The 21,506-nt window shown below is 31.2% G+C and overlaps 1 protein-coding gene across 1 annotated transcript; it reads right to left on the minus strand.

The window, feature by feature from the left end:
* Positions 1–443: 443 nt before the first annotated feature.
* LOC123911069 (triacylglycerol lipase OBL1-like) lies at positions 444–15,014 on the minus strand. Its single transcript, XM_045962405.1, has 5 exons — positions 14,256–15,014; positions 12,195–12,385; positions 11,358–11,391; positions 972–1,591; positions 444–875 (listed from the first exon to the last, which is right to left on the minus strand). Exons 2-5 carry the CDS (start codon positions 12,339–12,341, stop codon positions 627–629), a joined length of 1,050 nt encoding a protein of 349 aa, XP_045818361.1. The 5' UTR covers positions 12,342–12,385; positions 14,256–15,014; the 3' UTR covers positions 444–626.
* Between the last annotated feature and the right edge of the window lie 6,492 nt (positions 15,015–21,506).

Here is a 21,506-nt window from a genome sequence, read left to right on the forward strand (position 1 = left end):
AATGGAGGTCTTTCACCCCCAACCCCCCTTTTCTTTTGGGTTTACACACATCCTCTACTTCACCCAACTAATAACCCTTTTTTTTTCAAGCCCCCCAAAGGAACTCCCTTTGGATTCTCACCACCCTTGTCCACACTCTTATTGGCGTTTTCATAAAAGAGAAAGAAAAAAATGATAGGAATGACACTAAAGATCGCATTCAACAACATAATTCTACCACCAAGGCTAACATACTTGTTCCTCGCAAGAGGCAAGTGTTCGCCGCAACACCTCAATCATCGGTTGACACGTTGTTAACTTCCTCGGACTTGCACCCACCGGTAGATAAAGATAGACCAAATTGTCACTCTTATTGATGAATTATTTGATTAGACTACTTTTAATTAGATTACTTTTGTAAAAAAAAAAATAGCAACCAATCATATAGGTGGGTATGGAAATAATTATAATGAAAGGCAAACATTATAAATGATTAGGAGATTACAATTTATTGACGGCGTATAAATTTTTTACAGATATTAATTCAATCCATATTTTATTATAAACTTAGAACTCTACCTTAATATGATAACCAACATGTGCGTCCCTACGAGTATTTTGTTACTTCAACTAACAAAATACAAGCATCAATCCACCTTGGAGGGAATTGATCCCAATCGAGTAGCATTAACATAATCTTGGGGTAGGTGATCAGGTGCTCCAGGAAATACTAAGCCTACAAATCGAAATATTCTTAAAATCCATCCCTCTTGATACTCTGATCCAAATCTAGACACCATAGTGAAGCTCCTCATGAGCTCACAAATAACATTCAGTGTCATCGGTGATATCGCTGACAAAGAAAAGTAGTTCTTGTTTGGCTCCTCTTGCACTTTCTATAAATTTATACAAAAAATTAAAGTTATTAAATATAAATGTACTTGAGGTAAAATGATTTGGCTCACATGTAAAATAAAATTAGTTAAAATTACATACCTTGCCATTATAGTTCTGTCAAAATAAAGACATGTCCCAAAGTGTTTAAACAAGTCATCCTTGATATCAGGAGGAAATCTAGGAATAATATCATAGCTGTAAACCATCCTATAATACTTAATACCATTATGTTTCAAATTCTTCTCCATGTATTCCGCAAATATACCATCTCCAACTCTTGGTTGACCAAATGTGTACACCACTTGAAGCCTCTCCAAAAGAAGTGTCTCCTCATGCAACATCAATATTGCAGGAAACAGAATCGCCAAAGCTCCACCTAGACTATGACCAGTCACAATAAACTTTGCTTTATCATTTTCATTCAAATGATTCTTCAGTAAATCTCTAATGAAATAGTAGGCTTCAGGTACATGGTTAGGATTTGTTTTAATTTCTTTCGGCCAGCCAATGTTGCTTTTCTGTAAACCTAAGGCTTTCATAAAACCAGCATGGGTTTTTCCCAAACCAGGAAGCTCTAACCATGAGACATCAAAATCATAAGACCATTGATCAGCATCAAAGAGTTCAGTTCCTCTGAAAGTTACTATGTAGGTGTCGTAGTTATTACTCTTATCTAGGAGCACAAAAGCTTCAGTTGTAGCTTTTTGTTGATAATCTACAAAGTTTCAAAAATCAAACAATAATCAACCTGACTGTTGTTTTGATCTAAAGATGGTAACATGTAGATTGTCGGTATGTTAGTTAGATGACTATTTTTTTTTATATTATATTGTTGTAATTTATAATTTAAATGACAATTATTTTTCAATTTTTTTTTTTTACATTTTTTAAAGGGTCCATTTTTAACTTTCAAGGTCAGGCCTCAAATATTCAGAGTCGGCCCATGTGTACATATTCATAGGGACGAAGCTAGAAAGGGACCAACAGAGGCCATAATCTCCCCAAAAATTTTTAAAATATTTTTTTATACTAGTATCTTATTATATTATTGATTTAATTTCACTTTTAGTCGCATCATTTTATAATCTCACGAAAATAATTGCCCTTTTTAATTCAACTTTTTGGGCTCTATTTATACATTTGATGTAAATTTAATCTTGACGTATATTTTCTCCCCTAAAAATGATATTCTTTTGTACAAAAATGGTGATTTTAATTTATATCCCAAATATTGAATTTAATGACAAAATATATCTCTTTTAAGACCAAAATTACAATAAATGTAAAAATAGAGGATGCAAAAAGTTCAACTTAAAAAAAGTGGTCCATAAAATACAGATTCACAGTATAAAATTGATCCAACGTAAACTTAATTCTTAGCTTCATCCCTTTATGTTATTTGTTGTTGTAGGTGTTTTTTTAGATATGTGATAGAAATGGATAGATATGTGATCTCTATTTTGATAGAATTGTTATATTTTAAGCTAATTAGATTTGATCTTGAGAAATTTATATAAAAATTATGGTTTTTTCTTCTCTACCCTCACATAAATTGAGGGCATATGCCCTATGCTAATGGGGCATGATGTGGCACCAATGAAATTCATCCACATGTATTTAAGTCAAACATAATTAATTGTTTTACCACAAAGTAATTTTGACTATTTTTATTTTTAAATTAATTATATTTTAGGTATTATATTCTATGAATTTACATTTTGGTCCTAATTGCTTTCTAATTTGTTTGCTTCTTCTTCCGATAGTTTTACGGTATCTAACACAACTTTCTTCTGCGTATAAAAAATTTTCAATTCATCCAATCGTTTGCTTCTTCTTCTTCCAATCATTTATACTCGTTTTTAAACTTTCTAATTTGTTTGCTTCTTCTTCTTCCAATCGTTTATACTCGTTTTTTTACCACTCTGATTTCACTTTCAAGCTTTAGATTCGTTCTCTGATTTCACCTTCATTCAACCTTCTCCTCAGTTTCGTTCAACCTTCAGCTTCGATCTTCAAAATCTAGGTCAAGTTTCTCATTTGTTTATTGTTAAATTATTTAGGGTTTTTGAAATTTTAGTATGATTTTGAAATTTAGTAATTAGGTTTTTGAAATTTCAATCTTCGTTCAACCTTTAATCAAGCTTCAACCAAGCTTTCAATGTTTGAAATTTGTATATCTTTTTTTTTTTAATCAAGGAAACTTTTTATTAATTCAAAAAACAAATCTTTACAAGGTGATCACCTGATCCAACCATCTAAACAGGACAACCAAAACCAAGAGAGAAAAAAAACTAGATAAGCAACTGAGCAATATGCTCCCTAAGCTTAGGACTTCTCCAGCCTCTATACACTATAGTATTGATAATCTCTTCCTCTATTTTTGTATTATGTACTCTATTGCCAAAGCAAACATCGTTCCTATAATTCCATAAGTAGTAAATTGTTTCGGCAGCTGCACTTTTTAGAAGTTGAGCCCTCCACCCTTTCCCTTTACTAAGTCTTGTGATCCACCTCAATTCATCATTCCATTCCAGAGGGATATGATCAATCTGCAGCCATCTAAGGACCCTTTGCCAAATAACCTTCAGCTCGTCGCAACCAAAGAACAAGTGATTAATAGTTTCCTCCCGGTGACAGAAGCAACAATGCACATCAACTGTCAAACCGAATTTATGAAGCCTATCTTTTGTTGACAATCTGCAATGACATGCCAGCCAGAAAATAAACAAAGCTCTAGGACGAGCCATGTTCTGAAACAGAGTTTGTCTCCAATATACAACAGGATATTCCTCCTTCAATAGAAGATAAACTTTCTTTTGGATAGTCTTACCCGTCATGTTGATCCAACCTGGTATCTGTAGGAGAGACTCCCTTTGTTTAAGGATTGCCTTAAGAATCCAAGAACATGTCTGCATTTGAAATTTGTATATCAAAGTGAATATGAAGTGAATGTTTGAAATTGACTAATAAGGAATATAATTCAATAATTATTACCATATTATTGATGATTCAAATGAATTCAGTAATTATTAATAAATAACAAAGATTTGTTTTCCCTTTCCAGAAAAGAAAATAGAGACTAGGTACCATTTGAAACTTTTGAAGACAAAAAAAAGTTGGTTTAATTAGTCTATTGGTCCCTTAAAGACATTTTAGGTTTCATAATGGTCCCTTAAAGAAAAAAAGGCTCAGATTGGTCCCTTAAAGAAAAAAAGGCTCGGATTGGTCCCTTAAAGACATATATGTTTGCCATATTGGTCCTTTCCGTTAAATTTTAACTCCAAATATAACAAAAAATTCCAATTGTTAAAATTTTAAAAATTAATAAGGTTTTTGGTAGACCACTTACACTTAATGACATCCACAATCCAGTCAATTAAAACTAACGTTTTTTGTAAAAAATTGACAGAAAGGACCAATTGAGAAACGAATGTGTCTTTAAGGGACCAATCCGGACCTTTTTTTCTTTAAGGGACCATTGTGAAACCTAAAATGTCTTTAAGGGACCAAAAGATTAATTAAGCCAAAAAAGTTCTATAAAAAAAAAATTAGTATATTGTTACTCACTTACTCTTAAATATGAATTTTTTTTTTGTTACATGTAAACGAGATATACAACAAATTATTGAGTCTTTACCCCAAAAAAAAAAAAAAAAATTATTTAGTCTTAAATATGATTGTTGATTGACAATGTTTTAAAATATTTTTTAATTTAATTTATTTAGTTTTAAATTTATTGGTTGAAAATTTTAGAGATTAAAAATTTATTTAACCATCTATAAAAATATATTTATTTAACTCTTGAACTTGTTTAGGGTTTAGGTGATCACAAGTAAAACGTATAAATAGTTCATTTGAACTAAAAGAAAGGTCGGACCATTGTTGGAAAACAAATACACGGAAGCTCGACCGATCACAAGTGCGGTCTACCTGAAATTTATCCAATCAAAATGAAAATGTTCGACTATTTTAGGAAGACTAACTAACTCTTGAACTTGTCTAAGGTTTAGCTAATCACAAGTAATAATATAAATAGTTCATTTTAACTAAAAGAAAGGTCAGACCATTGTCGGAAAACAAACACACGGGAGCTCGACCGATCACAAGTGCAGTCTACCTGAAATTTATCCGATCAAAATGAAAAGGTTCAACTATTTTAGAAAGACGGACTAACTCTTGCACTTGTTTAGGGTTTGGGGTTTAACTATTGATCAGAAGTAAAAATATAAATAGTTCATCTGAACTAAAAGAAAGGTCGGACCATTGTCGGAAAACAATCACACGGGAGCTCGACCGATCACAAGTGCGGTCTATCTGAAATTTATCCGATCAAAATGAAAAGGTTCGACTATTTTAGGAAGACTAACTAACTCTCGAACTTGTTTAGGGTTTAGCTGATCACAAGTAATAATATAAATAGTTCATTTGAACTAAAAGAAAGGTCGGACCATTATCGGAAAACAATCAGACAGGATCTCGACCGATAACAAATGTGGTCTACCCGAAATTTATCCGATCAAAATGAAAGGTTCGACTATTTTAGGAAGACGAACTAACTTTTGAACTTGCTTAGGGTTTATGGTTTAACTATTGATCAGAAGTAAAAATATGAATAGTGCATCTTCTGAACGAAAAGAAAGGTCGGACCAGTGTCACAAACCTAAACCTAATTACTTAACCTAATTTTGGTGGTAATCGATTTTAATATATTAGTAATAGATTTGATGCATATTCATCTTATTTTTTCTATAATTTTTTTTTATTTACTATTTTATTCTCTTTTTTCTTTTAATAGTATTGATCGTATTAATCTGTTTTGTTTCTATTTTTTTTAGTATAGATTGCTCTGTTTTGTTTCTATTTTTAAGGATATCATCTTTTTTTTTATTTATGTTATATTTTTTTTTGTATTTATCTTATATTCTTTCTATATAATATTTTTTTTAGAAACAAAATAGGAACAATCTATCCATAATTTTTTTTGTTGTATTTATCTTATATTCTTTTTTAGATGCTATGCTTAAAAATATGAACAAAACAAATTATAGATAAAAACAAAATAGAACAATCTATCCATAAAAATAGGAAAAAAGAAATTATAGAAATTTTAGTCAATAAAAAAAATTATAGAAAAAAAAATACTCTATAAAAAAAAACGTAAACAATATTTTTCATCAAAAAAAAGAAAAGAAACATAAACAATGTTTTGAAGTGGAAGAAATAGTCACAAGAAAGGGGGGGTTTGAATTGTGACCCTTTTTAAAAATTAATCATGCATTCTACAAAATTGATCTCAAGTGTATACTTGGATAAATGTTAGTGAATTATAGAACAGCTTGGTCTGAGAACGTTCTTTACTATAAAATAGATTGTTCTGGGAACGTTCTCTACTGCGTGACAATTCAAATTAAATATAATGAAGTGCTTTGTGTGATGTGTGTTTACAGTAAATAAAAGAGAATAAGGAAGAGAAACAACACACAAACAATTATCCTGGTTCACCCCCTAATAGTATGGGCTACTCCAGTCCTCACGCTCCTGTGAGATTATCCACTATGAGATACTACCGATCTCAAATTACACTTCTTCCTTGATCTAGTCCAAGATCATAATCTTCCAAGCTTCACTCGCTTGATCTACCTAAGTCCTCCAGGCTTTATAAGGTGTCACTCAATCAATAGTTACGTATTGACTTGAGCCAATCTTTTACAAATGATGATGGTTTGGATCTTCAAGCTTTTACAAAAACTCAAACAATTGAGAAGCTTGTTACAATGGAAAAAACTCTCAGTTCACTCAAATGATATACTGATCCTAGTATTGAGATTACAATGTTTGGAGTGAGAGAGATTTAAATAAAGAGACAAAGATGTAACCACTTAAAAATGGGTTATGTTGAAAAATGGTCTCTTGAGTTATTTGCTTTTAGAAACTCAAAGGTTAGTTTGAGAAGCAAATAAAAACACTCTAAACTCAGAAGTATGATGAGAATGTAGATCTTGAGTGTGAGTGATAAAAGAAGAGTTTCATGACTTGTAGACAAAAACAAGTGATTGATGATTTGTAGCTTCAACTCTTGCTCTTCAAAGGCACCAATGTCTTCTATTTATAGTTGAGGTTGTGTCTTCAGTTCCTTGGTCCCAAAGGAAGTCTCTAACGGCTAGTTTCTTCAAATAAGACAGCTCATGATGATTTGTTGAAGAGATAAGTGCTGACTGTTCTTTCTCAGAATGTTCTCCAGGCAGTTCTTCAACTTTTCAAATAAAAGAGCCAGTATTGACAGCTTGCAGTGAGTTGTAGATAGTTGTCCATTGCTTTTCCACCAAGTATAGCCGTTACAAATCATTTAAACACGTTTTGGCCAGCTGTAGATGAGTTTGCATCTTCAAATGTAAAGGACAGTCATTCTCAGCATCGTTCTCAGAGTGTTCTCCAGACTGAGTAATATATGACTTTGTTCTTTTGAAGCAGATTTGATGCATGACATAAACCAGCTGTAATATGTAGAGGAAGCAGCTGTATTGTCCTTCTTTGGAACTGTTCATGATGTCCTTTCCAAGTACTTTCATTCTTGATTAAAAATTAATCTCTTTGGAGAATGTTCATTTAATAATGAAATTGAAAGTACATGACAACTATGAGTTGAAGATGTGTTGTCCCATTCTCAGTGGTCTATGTAAACTTTTTCTAAACACACTTGAGACACCTGATGAGATCTTGCCTTGAGAATTTATCATGTTGCACATGCTTGATCCTTAACTATGGCCAAAGGGGAAAGTCACTTTTCTCCCAAATATTCCTTGCCTTAATTGATCATAAACTGTTGTGATCTTGTGAGTTAAAACCAAGATAAAAGTGCTTCTTTGTCTTGAACAGAGTTGACTTAAAGAAATAAGTACTTTTGCTATGAAGCTCGTTCTTGGAGAGAATGAAGCATAAACTGTAGAATGTTCTCAGAGCATTCTTGAACCAGCATTCAAGATTTTCTTCAAGGAGTGAGACACGTGATCTTGATCAATTATCTTGAAATCTTGCTGCTGCAAAACTTCCCACAATTCCTCTTTGATGTTTTGCACACATGGTTGCTTGCTCATTGATGATCTTTAAGATTCTTTAGTGGAGGCATGAGAGTGCTCATCATTGAGAATGATTAAAACTTTTATTCCTTGTGCATAAGCTCCTTTGAAAAACTCATGGACCATCATTCTCAAACGTTGTCATCTTGAGAAGCTTTAGTAAAATGATACTTTGAGTAGGTTTTGAAGATCCTCAATGAATGCATCATTCCCATTAATATTAATTGTAGTAGTAAATCCTCAAAGCATATAACTCAAAAACTCATTGTAATCCTTGTCACATAAAATCAATATATTCTTGAGTAGCTTGTGATGCAGGTTTTTCCATCCTGATTCTTCAACTATGATCCTCAAATTCTTCCTTGATTATTCAATACTTGTTGTGATCCTTGAGTGATGAGGAAGACAATTATCCATGAAACTCACTTTCTTGCTTGATCCTTCGATGAATCTTTTTATGATTCAAAACAACAGTCTTTAAAAATCTTCTTGAAGCTTGTGATACTACTGTTGTAATTATCTGATGATACTTCAATTCTTTCATTGTTTGAGTATATAAATGCACTTGTTGACGTGAGTAGCCTCTAGCTCGTCCACTTGATAATATCTATCTTTCAACAAAAACTCAAGTGCAAACATCAGTAGATCACCATTCATAAAACTTAACATTTATTCCATAAGGTTTGTTGTCATTAAAACACTAAAATGGATTTTGCCTCAACATGTTTTATAAACAAAAAAAAATCACTACAAAGTTTACTCCTAACCATTAATAATAATATAATAAAATTAAGTAGTAGCAAACTTACTAAATTACCCTAAATATTCCTAATAAAATTTCAAATTTTTTATTAATAATATACACGGGACCATTATTTGTTACTGAAATATAAAAAACTGCATAAATAAGTTTAGGAGAAATAATTAACACAATAATTCAACTTATATTTTAACAATATTATATAACAAAATTTTTAATTTTTAATTTTAAATAAATTTTCTACATTAATTTTAGTGACAAACTCAAATATCGTTTCCTACAAAAAAAAAACTCAAATATCGCATAAAAGTCAATAGACCCGTGTGAAAACACGGGTCTTTAAACTAGTTTTTTAATAAAAAAAAATAGAAATTTAATTAGGAATATTTAGGATAATTTAATAAATTTGATACATATTCATGTTATTTTTTCTATAATTTTTTTATTGACTATTTTATTCTCTTTTTTCTTTTGATGGATTATTGAGTTGATCGTATTAATCTATTTTGTTACTATTTTTATGAGTATAGATTATTCTGTTTTGTTCCAATCTATAATCTTGTTTCTATTTTTAAGCATATCATTTTTTTTTGTATTTATCTTATATTCTTCCTATATATAATTTTTTAGTAAAATTACAACGAATGATATAAAACTTGCAACATGGTTAAAAGTAATAAGGATAAATTAGTAAATTTGGTGATAATCGATTTTAAGATATTACTAATAGATGTACAAATGGAATTGTATATTTAAATTAGATATTAGTTTTTTTTTTCCATTTGTTTTTTTGTTCTCTTATTATTTTTATTTAAACTAACATCGATATACTTTCTTGAAAAAAATAAACTAACATTGATATATATTTATTTTTTCGAGCCTATAATATTGATTTTTTTTTTGAAGCAATATTTCTTTTTTTTTTTTTTACTCAATAACATTGATTTTTTTTTTACTCAATAACATTGATATTTTTTTGTTTTTGGTATTCAATAACATTGATATTTTAGAATCAATATATAACGTCTAAAAACAAGCATTCAATGATCAAATTAATTCTAAATAACAAGCATTCAATCAGTAAATTAATTGTAATTATTATTTAATAAATTTGGTATTTGAAATTTGAATGTCAAAATAGGAGCCACAATAACATTGACAGAGTAAAAAAACAGCTTGAAATGCATGTAACAATATGATTTCACTTTTTATAACTTGCAATGTTTTGCCGAACGCTCCACCTCCTCCAACGCAGACGTAAACTGTTTTAAATAGAGGAAAGTAATCAGAAAGAAAAATCAACAAATTAAATACAAATAATAAGTTGAACGTAACAATTATAATATCCACCAAGGTATATCTAGGTGCACTTTGTATTCCCGCATGCCGAACGGTGTTAGAATGTGATGGGTGGATGCCTCCCGGAGAGAATTGTACAAAAAAGTGTTGTTTTAAACAGAATAAAAATCAACAAATTAAACACAAACAATAAGTTGAACAATTATAATACCCACCGATGCATAACTAGGTGCACTTTGCTTGTGTGATGAATGAAAATTATATTTTACTCTATTCAGATCAAAACCAAGTGCTACAAGTTTGTTTGCTTGTGTGAATGAAAAATATATTGGAAAACTTGTATTCATTATTCAGTCTTCACGCTAGATCAGGGAGAGGTCTTCACACAAGCAGTAACATTTATTCAGGGATTTACAAGAAAACTTATAGTCTTCACAAGTTTGCTTATAGTCTTCACAAGAAAACTTATATCGTTCACAAAGCAGTAACATTTATTCAATCATTCAAGCTAGCACAAAACATATATTCTTTTAACAATTCATATTGTTAAATCATTCAATTATTCAATCATTCAACAATTATTCAATCACACAAACCGAACGGCAGGAAAAAGAAACACTCTAAATCCCTAGATCAAACACATTAACACAATTTTAACAATTCAAATAGCAATTACAAATCAGCCAGTTAAATTAAATCAATCGACAAAGAGTGATTAAAACATACAAGAGAATAAAAAATAAAATCAATGTTACCTAGACGAATCCGATTCTGGAACAAACGTAGCCGATGATGGACAAGTGATTCCGGAAGAGGTGAATGAGCGTTTGAAGGTTGAAGGAAGGGCAAGAAGATAGAAGAGGCAATTGCATAAGAGGAGAAATGGCGACGACGACGACAATTGCAGAAGAGAAGAAGCGGCGACGGCGAAGAAGAAGCGACGACGGTAAAGGAAGGATTTGGTTGCCGATGATAAGAATGGAAAGAAGCAGATCGTGTAAAATTTGGTGGCTGAAGCTTGTTGTGATGAAATTTGATGGTAAATTGATGTGTTTACCCAAATAGCCTAAAATATAATTAAAGAAAATTAGTAACCTAAAATATAATTAATTAAAAATAAAAGTATGTCAAAATTACTTTGTGGTAAAATAATATTTATGTTTGACTTAGATACATGTGGATGGATTTTATTGGTGTCACATCATGCCACATCAGCATAGGGCATATGCCCTCAATTTATGTGAGGGTAGAGAAGTAGTTACCAAAAATTATTCTATTAGAACATATTAATGGGAGAGTATGTTTAATTTTTTGCGGCTTGTTCAAAAAAAAAAATTTGCGAATACCATTCCAGTAGTCACCGCTTGCAACAATTTCCATCTATGCAAGAACACAAAAATTAGCATTAATTAATAGATACCATAAAAAGTTTAATTTTCCTTTTGTCTATAGTCTAGTGACTAAAAATTTCACCCTTAAGATGGATAAGTGGATTGATCGAAGTTCGAACCCCAGCCCCTAAATATAAAATGTGATATCCCTACCAACTGAGTAAACTCACGTGGAGTTTAATTATTTTTAAATTGTATAGTTTTAATTATGTAAAAAAAAATTAAAAAGCATAAAGGAAAAACAATTGAAAGAGAAGATATAGGGTTCAAATCCAGATCGGTTAAACTCAAACATGAAAGCGGGGTGGATGGTTTTCCATCGGGTCATAGGACTGTGAACAAGTATAAATTGGTGTGAACCGCATTGGTTCCGGTCAAACTTGACAATCGATGGGTTGCTACCACCAAAATTGGTGTAGAGTGTCGTGATGAATTTGCAGGGTGGTTTTGTGCGCATAGTGTTTTTTTTTTTTTTTTGCGCAGAAAAAAAATAGATATTGAATAAATTTAGTGAGATGAATTGTCCACGTGAGTTTGACTCAGGTGGCAGAAACATCGCATTATATATTTGTAACGGATGAAGTTCGAATCTGAATATCTCACTTGTTTAACTTAAGGGTGAAATTTTTAGCCACTAGATTACTTTATAAAAAAATATTTAGTGAGAGAATTGGGTTTGGAAAGAATATATATGAATAGCATTTCTGAAAGTATTTTTTAAATATGACAATATTCAGATTAATTTTGTGCAATTCAATGTGTTGAGAACAAAAACAAACTTATTTATAGTACCTTCCAATGATTTTGAACAGTATCTTGTATAAAAGCTTTATTCTCGTAAGCTGCTTTAGAAGCCATCATAGACAAAGCAACATTATATTTGGGGTCTTCACGTTGGATGCTTTTGTCCAACTCCACTCTATTGTCAATATGACCCATAATTGACAAATAATCTGCTGAATTTGTATCCACTAGCTCCTTACCTATTCACAATAGAGAAATGATATTTAGACACAAGATTATTTTGTTGAAGTTATAAAAACATCAAAAGCTAACCATTTTTATTTTCGTTGAAGTTATAAATAAAAAAATGAACAAAATCTTGTAATAAAGAGGAAAATGAATCAAATGTGAAAATGGTTGCCAAAAAAAATTAGAAAACGTTAACATTTTTTTTAGACAGCAAACAAATAGAATATGTATGAAAAATTGGAGAAACATGAATTTAGTACGGGAGATATTCTACCCACTCTCGTAGGATAAGTACAATTTCTCACCAACACAAAAAGTACAATCCGCTCCAAAATATAAAACAAAAGAAGCAATTTCTCACCAACACAAAAAGTCAAACAAAGGCAAAAAAATTACCTAACTATACAATCAAAGGGCTCTATATGCCATTCATAAAACTTCCTCCACAACACTTTATAAGCAAAAATGCACTTTTTAGGTTCATTGTATATTTAATGAATTTGGTCTATATTATAGATCAGATTCACTAAATATAAAATGAACTTAAAAAATGCATTTTTACTTAAACCAATTTCACTTAACCATTTTAAGAAAAAACCAATTTCGAACACTGTAATTATGAATATGACTATTGAATCCAGTAACATGAATCAAGCACATTTTTAATATATATGCTTCAAATTAACTCCAAGCCATGTGAGTTCTTTGTACCAATCAAAATTTAAGTGATGCTTCCAAATTTACCATTAAGCAACACAAGGCAGATTCACGTGAAAGTAAATTGTCAAGCTAACTAAGGATGAATGCTACAAGTAAGCAATGACCAATATACCATAACAATCAACACTGAAATTGCTAAAATAGACTTTTGAAGAATTGCAACGTTATTAATGTTCCAAATTCAAAATACTAGCAGAGGCATCTTCACAATATCAAAGCAGAACCCTAATTTCATCTAAGGGAATAAAAAAACGGCGGTTAATTAAACCCTAATTTCATTTATAAAGAGAAGCAGCGGCGACATTACCTGGAGAAGATGAAGCAGTGGCGGCGTTGCCGGGACTAAGGCGCGAGAGGAAGATGAATCTATTGCTCAACACCAACAAGATACGCTTTCTCTTCAAAAACCTAAAAACAAAACGAATCAAATCGAATCAAAGAAAGTGAAATTAAAATTGAAAATTGAGAAGTATGATTTATGAACGTCTCTTCCGTTACGTCGTTTTATCAGAGAGAAGAAGCGGAGTTGGCGGTGGCGCTTCTTCGTTGTGTGGCGGTGGTTGAAACTCAATCGAAGAGTTTTGGTTTAGCGGTGAAACAGTGTTGTTGGAGGAAGATGAACACGCAAGAGGACGATCGATGAATCTAGGAAAGGAAATGAACACGCGAGAGATTTGAATTTTGAAACTCAGCCATATATTCAGGGGTTTGGTCATTTTCATTGGTTTTTATATTCAAAAAACAACTTTAAAATACTTGAAAATTAATAGAGGGATTTGTGACGGAATTTGTCCTTGTATTCAAATCCCTCCCTAACGATTATTTGTTAGTTTTTGTGAGAGAATTTATGACGGATTTTTAGTGAGGGATTTATTCCTTCACAAATTCCGTCGTTAGACTTTATAACATTTTTAATTTATTTAAAAATATAAGATTCCGTCACAAATTCCGTCACAAGTCGTGAGGGATATGTTTCCCTCACAAAATTCCGTCACTAAATTGTGTTTTTTTAGTAGTGTAAAGTGTTACGGAGGGAGTAGATAAAAGGAGAACCTCACTTAACACCGGTTCTGTATTGGAAAAAAATTTCTCATTCCTAGTACGCCAAAGAACTCAAATCACCATGCCATACCAAAAGGAGACTCTTCTTAGCTTTCTTACCTCAATTGGCGGATGATAAAAAGCTATCCAAGAGAACCAAAATATTACCCGAGAAGACTTCAACGACTCCAAACCATCTATACACCTCCACCCAAATTCCCGAGAAGAAGAAGAAGTGGTGGTATTCTGATTCAACACAACCCCCCTTGCAATTAAGTTGGACTTTGTTAGAATTCTAGCCAATAAGGCTTTCCAAGAAAACACCATAACTTTCAACGCGGTCCAACCAGCCCAAACTTTAGACAACGCCAAAGCTTGTTCCGAGGAAACTAATGAGATAGTCTATTAAGAAGAAAAGAGTAATCGCCTTAACTGAAAAAATATCTTGACTATCAAAATGAAACATCCAATTGAAGGCTCATCACTAGAAATTTGGACAAGCTCAATGGATGTCCAAAGGCGAGCGAAAACTTTCTCCTCCCAAACAAAAAAGGGTCTTCTCCATTTTAATTGCCAAGACCTCTCCCAAGTGTTCTCACTCCCATGTCATAGATCGTATCTTCCGGTTGAAGCGATAATTTAAGACGAGGAAAAGCTTCCGTGAGAGGAACCGAACCACATCAAGTGTCCAACCAAAACTTAATATCCCTCCCATTACCAAGATGTTTCTCAAAAGCGTCATGCAATCAATCTCCGGACACTCCTCTCACCACCCCTAAGCCCACCAAATCCTTCCACCAAAGTTACATTTACGAAGTTCAGTCCAGTAAATTTGATCAATTTAATTTGAGTTTTTTTTTTTTTGTACAAAAAGGCAAAGACAAAAGAAAAAGCAATTTAATTTGAGTTTGTTACATTTCGACAAATACCTTACACAATTTTATCCACACTAGCTCCTTATTCACAATATAAAAACATCAAAAGCTAACTATTTTTGTTTCTGTTGTAATTAAAATTTCAACTCAACTTATAAATTTAAAATTGGACATGATTTGTTAAAAAAAAATAAAAAATTGGACATATATGAACAAAATCTAGCTAACAAATATAAAAGGAATCAAATGTAAAAACGCTGTGAAACATAAGCATGGAAAAAGTAATTAATAACCTTATAGTACTAATCCGAAAGAAAATATTTCATGGCACATCAATTAATTATATAAAACATAAGCATGCAAAAAGTAATTAATTAAAATAACAACCTTGGAAAAAGTTGAAAATGATCTGAAAAATGTTGTACTTGCCGCTAGCCAAGTTCAAAAATAACTCAATAGTGAAGCCAACATATTTCAATGGATATTAAACAACTGCATCAACTTTTGTAACAATAGAAAAAAAAAAATACAAGATACTTGTATTCATCCAAGCTTTCATCTTCAACAACCTCATGGCATTGGACAAAGTTTTGTGTGTGTAACTTAGTAGTACTAAATAAGACCCAAAATAGTTGAAAGAACCCAATATTTTTGGGTGTCAAGAACAAAAAACGGGTAGCGGAATATTTGTCAGAACTAGGATTCATGATTGAAAGTTAAACAAGGAAAACAAGTAAAGATAGAGAAATTTTATCAACCACTAGTGTGTGTGTGTCAGTGTGTATATAGAATTTGTTAAGAGATATTCTTCCATGACCCAAAAATTTGGACCACATTCTTGGTCACACATACAAGAAAAATAAATATAGAAAAAGTAATAATAAAATAATATATAATTTTTAAATGATTAAATTATTTGTTGTGTTTGAGTGTGTGATCAAATTTAATTTCTTGGTCTCATGACCACATAAGACCACATAAGAATAACTCATTTGTTAAAATACATGTATTTATGGTGTGTTAAGTTATAATTAAAAGGTTGTATAAGTTGTCCCGAGAGCTTAGCTTAGTTGGCAGAAATATTAGTACTTAACAAAAAAAAAAGTTGTGTAAGTTAGCTGAGTGCAAGTTTTTATTTTTTTTATAAGCAAAATTTTTATAAAGGAAGTATATGAGGTACTCCAACTCATACATACAAAATTAGTCCAAGCAGTTGTTAATGTACACTCACTACCATTAAACATTTATTTCCAATCCTAATTACTTCTCTAATCATTCATTTCTGCACTTCACGTTCATTCCTTTTCCAACACCATCATTCCTTTTCCAACACCATCACCACCAACTCCATGTAAGTCATACACTTTTTTATTCATTTCTGCACTTCGCATCATGATTGTTGAAACTTTTATGTTTATACTTTATATGGATTGAATATGAATATTATAGTTCAAAATTTTCATGAGGTTACACACGGGTGCGGGGCGCGTAGCTCCGCTGTAAGGTTTGGGGACAATATTTTTGTATATATACAAGTAGTAATTTGTAAATCTTAAGTTTGAAATAATAACATAAATAAATTATAGCCATAGACGCAGACACAATTGACCGAAATTCGTTACCAATGTCATTTGTTACAACATGAGTTGATGTTCTAACAATATAGATCGTGTCTTTTTTGCCAATGTTAATATTCATAGAAACTTAGTTTGATTTATTGTTATATGTGATTGTGATTTTTTGAAAAGGATAGTTCGTGATTAAATAAATTATCAAGGTTCCGATAATGCAACAGCGTCGTATGGTTGATGAAGTAATGGCCACAAAGAACAGAAACAATGAAATATCATTAAAACATGAACTATCCTCATGCTTCTGTTTTTTCTATTTGGGTCGGTCTTGTTTGGACGTTATAGATTTATTAGAGACTAATGTATTCATAGTTAGTAATTTTAAGAAAAACCTAGTAATTTCGTGTAGTTTTTATTTTCTTGATTCAAGTTAAAGTTAACTGGTTTATGATTTAGTGTAAATATTATTATTATATGAATTTTAGTGAATGGGTTGGTGTGAATAGAAAAGGAGGAGAAATACTTTACTAAAATTGGCCCAATAAAAAGAAGAAAACATTGGACTTATACTAGTGGTAGCCCAATAAGAAACATGGAGGTGTTAACAAGCAAAGCAGCTTGAGGAATGAAAGGAAGAAAGGGGTCAACAGGCACACCACACCATGGAGCTGGCTGCACTACAGTAAAGGAAAAAAATATATGAAGAAACAGAGAAACTAAGGAATACCAAATTTCATGGTCAACCCTACAAAATTACTAAACTACCTTTTTATGTCCGCTACTTAAGTAACGAACGTGTAAAATTTTAAATTTTTTATGTTGGGGGGTGTTTTTTCTCATTTTTATAGCATCCACTACTTAAACTTAAGTAGCGGAAGGGTAAAAATGGATATGAGAAGGGCACGCGAGAAGTAAATAAGATACCAAAAGAAACTTTCTAAAAAAGAAAGCTTTAACTATGATTTAATTCTTGGTGGATCCATCCATTATTTTGTCTTTTTGGATGTAATTATTTTGAGAGGGTGAGTCCTTTAGCCCTCTAATGACTTTTTGTTTTATTTTTGATTATGCATATATTTTGTGCTTGTTTTATTCTTGACCGTTTAACATTGGCCTTAATATATTTATCGGCTTCTTAAAAAAAAACACATTGAATTAAACTATCAAATTGGTCTGTCTTTGTATCTCGTTTTTTTAAAGAAAAAGACTTATAGCATTTCATTATTAACTATGTTACCAATACATATGGGTACATCAATAAAGAGGTGGAAACTAGCTAGAGATGTGACCACCATTGCTAAGACATGAGCAACCTCATTGGTCCGTCTTTGTATCTCGTTATTAAATAGGTCTCTGACTTTTTTAATATATTAAATCAATCTTTATCTTTTTCAAATATTTCTCAATTTGGTCCTACGTGAACATTCATTACTTATTATCAAATTAGTATCTGTTTTCATCCATTTTCTATCAAATAGTCCGTGACATATTCAACTTACCTTAAACTAGTATCCGGACCCGTGCCAAGCACGGGTTAAAAAGTGACTATAAAAATTAAGATTTTAATATTTCAAATTTCATAATTATCTAACACAAAAAATGATAAATTACACTAATATATATATGTTTAATAAGTCACCAAATTTTTTTGTCTTTAAAAATATGTGTAACAAATTTTGCTACTTCAAAAATTAAAATGCCAATAATTAAATAATGACTAAAATTTTGGAAAAAACAAATAAGCCCAAAAAATCATTTTTTTTTAATAAGGGATCTAAATTTTACTTTTATGAAAATATGAAGACCAATATACATTTAAATTTATTTTTATTACAAAAACAATTTAACACAATTCAAATTTGTTGCGCACATAAAATAAAGTAGAGTAGTTACATTCGAAGATCATCTTTTTATTTCTAAACTTTTGACTTTCTGCATTTTATTTAAAGTAAATTAGTTACATGCGAATATCATATTTTTCTTACGGTTAGCCTGACATAATTCGGTTCCTGCTTTATCCTTACTCAATCATCGGAAGTTGGACACTTCCTCTATTTTTACTCGATGTGGCCTCCAGGAAACGACTTTCCTTCATTGTGTTCAGGACTATACATTCTCTAGAAACCTTTGGCACCACATTGAATTCAATGACTGAACTTTCTTCTCTATAATTGACGCACATGATTGGCTCAAGGTTGGCTCCATGTGTCCCCAAGCTAATTCCTTCTCGGCTGGTGTTTGGTGTATGGAGATATCATAATTTAATTTATTTAAACAATGAATCTTGTCCTTAAATCAGCTATCCTTCAACATCCAGAGCTTGGTCGAGATTTTCACGTCTTTTTTCTCCTCTAATCACGTTGGTACAGGTTCATCAAATGGAACAATGAAAACTTCTCTTGGTGGTCCTCAACGTTGACGGTAGTTGTTTAGGTTCCCCGATTAGAGCTAGTTATGAGGGTCTTATCAGATACAATTTATATTTTTACTTACCAGACTTTTCTGGCTTAATTCGTGAGTCGTCTGACATGATGCTTGCGAAACTTTATGTTGTTTATAGAGGTCTTACATTGGCCAAAAACTTGATTTTCTATCGGTAATTACTCCCAAGCACGGGCTAGAAAGGCCTAATTGATTTTTACAAATTTAACAATTATCGTGTGATTTATATATTATTATTCTTTATTTTGAAATTAATTTTTTTTATGCTATTTTTTTTTTGTTTAATTTTATGCTAAAATTTTATTAAGACAAAAAGAAATAGATTAAAACTAAGGGACGTAAACCGAAACGGCGATTTTTTTCTTCGATTTTTCCAATTTTAAAATTTTGTAGTATATCAGTTTTCAACCCGATATGGATCAGACATAGACACCGTTCAACTGATCGGACCAACCGGTTTAGTCCGATTTCAAAACTCGCTTGATTTAAGTTCATAAGAAAACTGGAAAAAAAAATCATAATTTAAAAGAAAACGAAAACGACATCAAAAATATGAGAAAAATGAGTATGCACTAATGGTGTAAAATAATTTTATATTGTCAACCAATAACAACCATGTTTTCCGTCACTTCACCCCATTTTGTTGATATGACATGTCAAATTGAAATTTTTTTATTACATGATTGTGTAAAATAATTTTACACTGTCAGTGCATCTTCATTAAACTCAAAAAATATTACACAATAGAATTTGAAGTAGAAGAGACTAACCAAAGTTTAAGTAGACAACACTTCAAGTGAAAATTTACTTTTTAAAGTTTGAACCGAATAGTAGTCCCCATATTAATTAACAAAAAAAAAAATGTCCCTTGTATTATTATATGAGTAAAAATATAAGTCTTATATTAATATATGTGTAAAAAAAATAAGCCTCATATAAATTACAAAAAAATTCCTCATAATATCATTAGTAAAATAAATATGAAACAAAATATTAAATAAATATAGAACCATGTATAACTTATATCATTTAATTGTACATGTCAATATCCTCTTGATTAGGCATGACAATTGGTAGAGTATGAGTAGGGTACTATAGTACTCATCCCCATACCCGCAGTTTGAAAAAAATACATATACTCGTCCCCAAACCCTGCATGGGTAACAACCTTTGTACCTGTGCCCATACCCTATGGGCACCTAAGTACCCATACCCGTACCGGTTACCCGCATTTTTGCGAAAAATAAATTGATCAATTATAAAAAATCATATCATTTTAATAGAAAATTATAAACAAAATCATTACTAACCTCAAGTTAAAATTCATATATTTGTTGACATATTCACATTGGATTTGCATAATCTTATAAATAAACATTTTTATTAAAAATGTATAAGAGTATAATTTTTTAAAATTGATATACATATATATTATTATATAATAATATAAATAAAATAAAAAAAATAAATATTTTGTGGGTATGGCGCGAGGTGGGTGCTAAGGTACCCGTACCCGCACCAATACCCGCTCATTTTTATGGGTAATTACCTATACTCGTACCCGTACCCAACATACGGGTTTTTACCCTATCCGTCGTGGGTTTTTTTGTGGGTGCCCATTGGGGATGTGTCAAATTGTCATCCCGACTCCTGATAATATGAGTAAAAATATAAGTCTCATATAAATTACAAAAAAAATCTACATAAATTACAAAATAAAAATAGGCCCCGTATTAATATATGAATATAAATATAACCCCATGTAAGTAAATAAAAAAGTAGACCCTCATATAAATTATAGAAAAATAACGCATGTCCTTAATATATGAGTAAAATATATACTCTTGAAGGTCTCTAAGCAAACAAAAAAAAAGAGTTAAATTAATCTCATAATATCTATAGTAAAATAAATATGAAACAAAAATAACCTAAAAAAATTATCTTATATTAGTTAATTTCCACATCAATACCCTCAAAATAAAATTGTACTGGACAAAATATCGGGGCATCATCGCCTAAGACCTAACTCGCCTAAGTGGGTTGTTCGCCTAAAAATGATGAAAGGCCCGTCGGGATAGAGGGTCTGGTGAAGATATTTCCCTAAATGGAAGAAGGGGTAAGCATGAACTCCGTCAAACCTCAGGAGATTGAGGACCAAAATTATAGTCCATGTGAGATATATGTCCCTAAATAGGTGGAACGGTCATCTTCACATCGTGGTGAGGATATCTCGCCCCAAGTTGTTATTCCTAGGCCTATATAGGCCACTCTACATTTCTAAAGAATCGTCACTTTCTATATATACTCATCTATTCTCATCCTGAGACCTAGAATTATCTCTAGATAAGCTAAATATATACTCCCTAAAATAAATGCATGAACAAAAATAAATATAGAACCTTGTATATTGTATAAAGTTTTAAAATAATAGGTCTATGTATTAATATTTGAATAAAAATATAGTACTCATATAAATACATGAG

Source organism: Trifolium pratense, linkage group LG2 (assembly GCF_020283565.1).
Source record: "Trifolium pratense cultivar HEN17-A07 linkage group LG2, ARS_RC_1.1, whole genome shotgun sequence".
Taxonomy (NCBI): Eukaryota; Viridiplantae; Streptophyta; class Magnoliopsida; order Fabales; family Fabaceae; genus Trifolium; species Trifolium pratense.

Excerpts from the sequence above, each read along its gene's own strand:
- LOC123911069 (XM_045962405.1), bottom strand. The coding sequence starts at position 12,341 with ATGGGTCATATTGACAATAGAGTGGAGTTGGACAAAAGCATCCAACGT. Across the intron at positions 11,392-12,194 it reads CTGTTCAAAATCATTGGAAG|ATGGAAATTGTTGCAAGCGG; the intron begins GTACTATAAATA and ends GTTCTTGCATAG. Across the intron at positions 876-971 it reads GAACTATAATGGCAAGGTAT|AAAGTGCAAGAGGAGCCAAA; the intron begins GTAATTTTAACT and ends ATAAATTTATAG.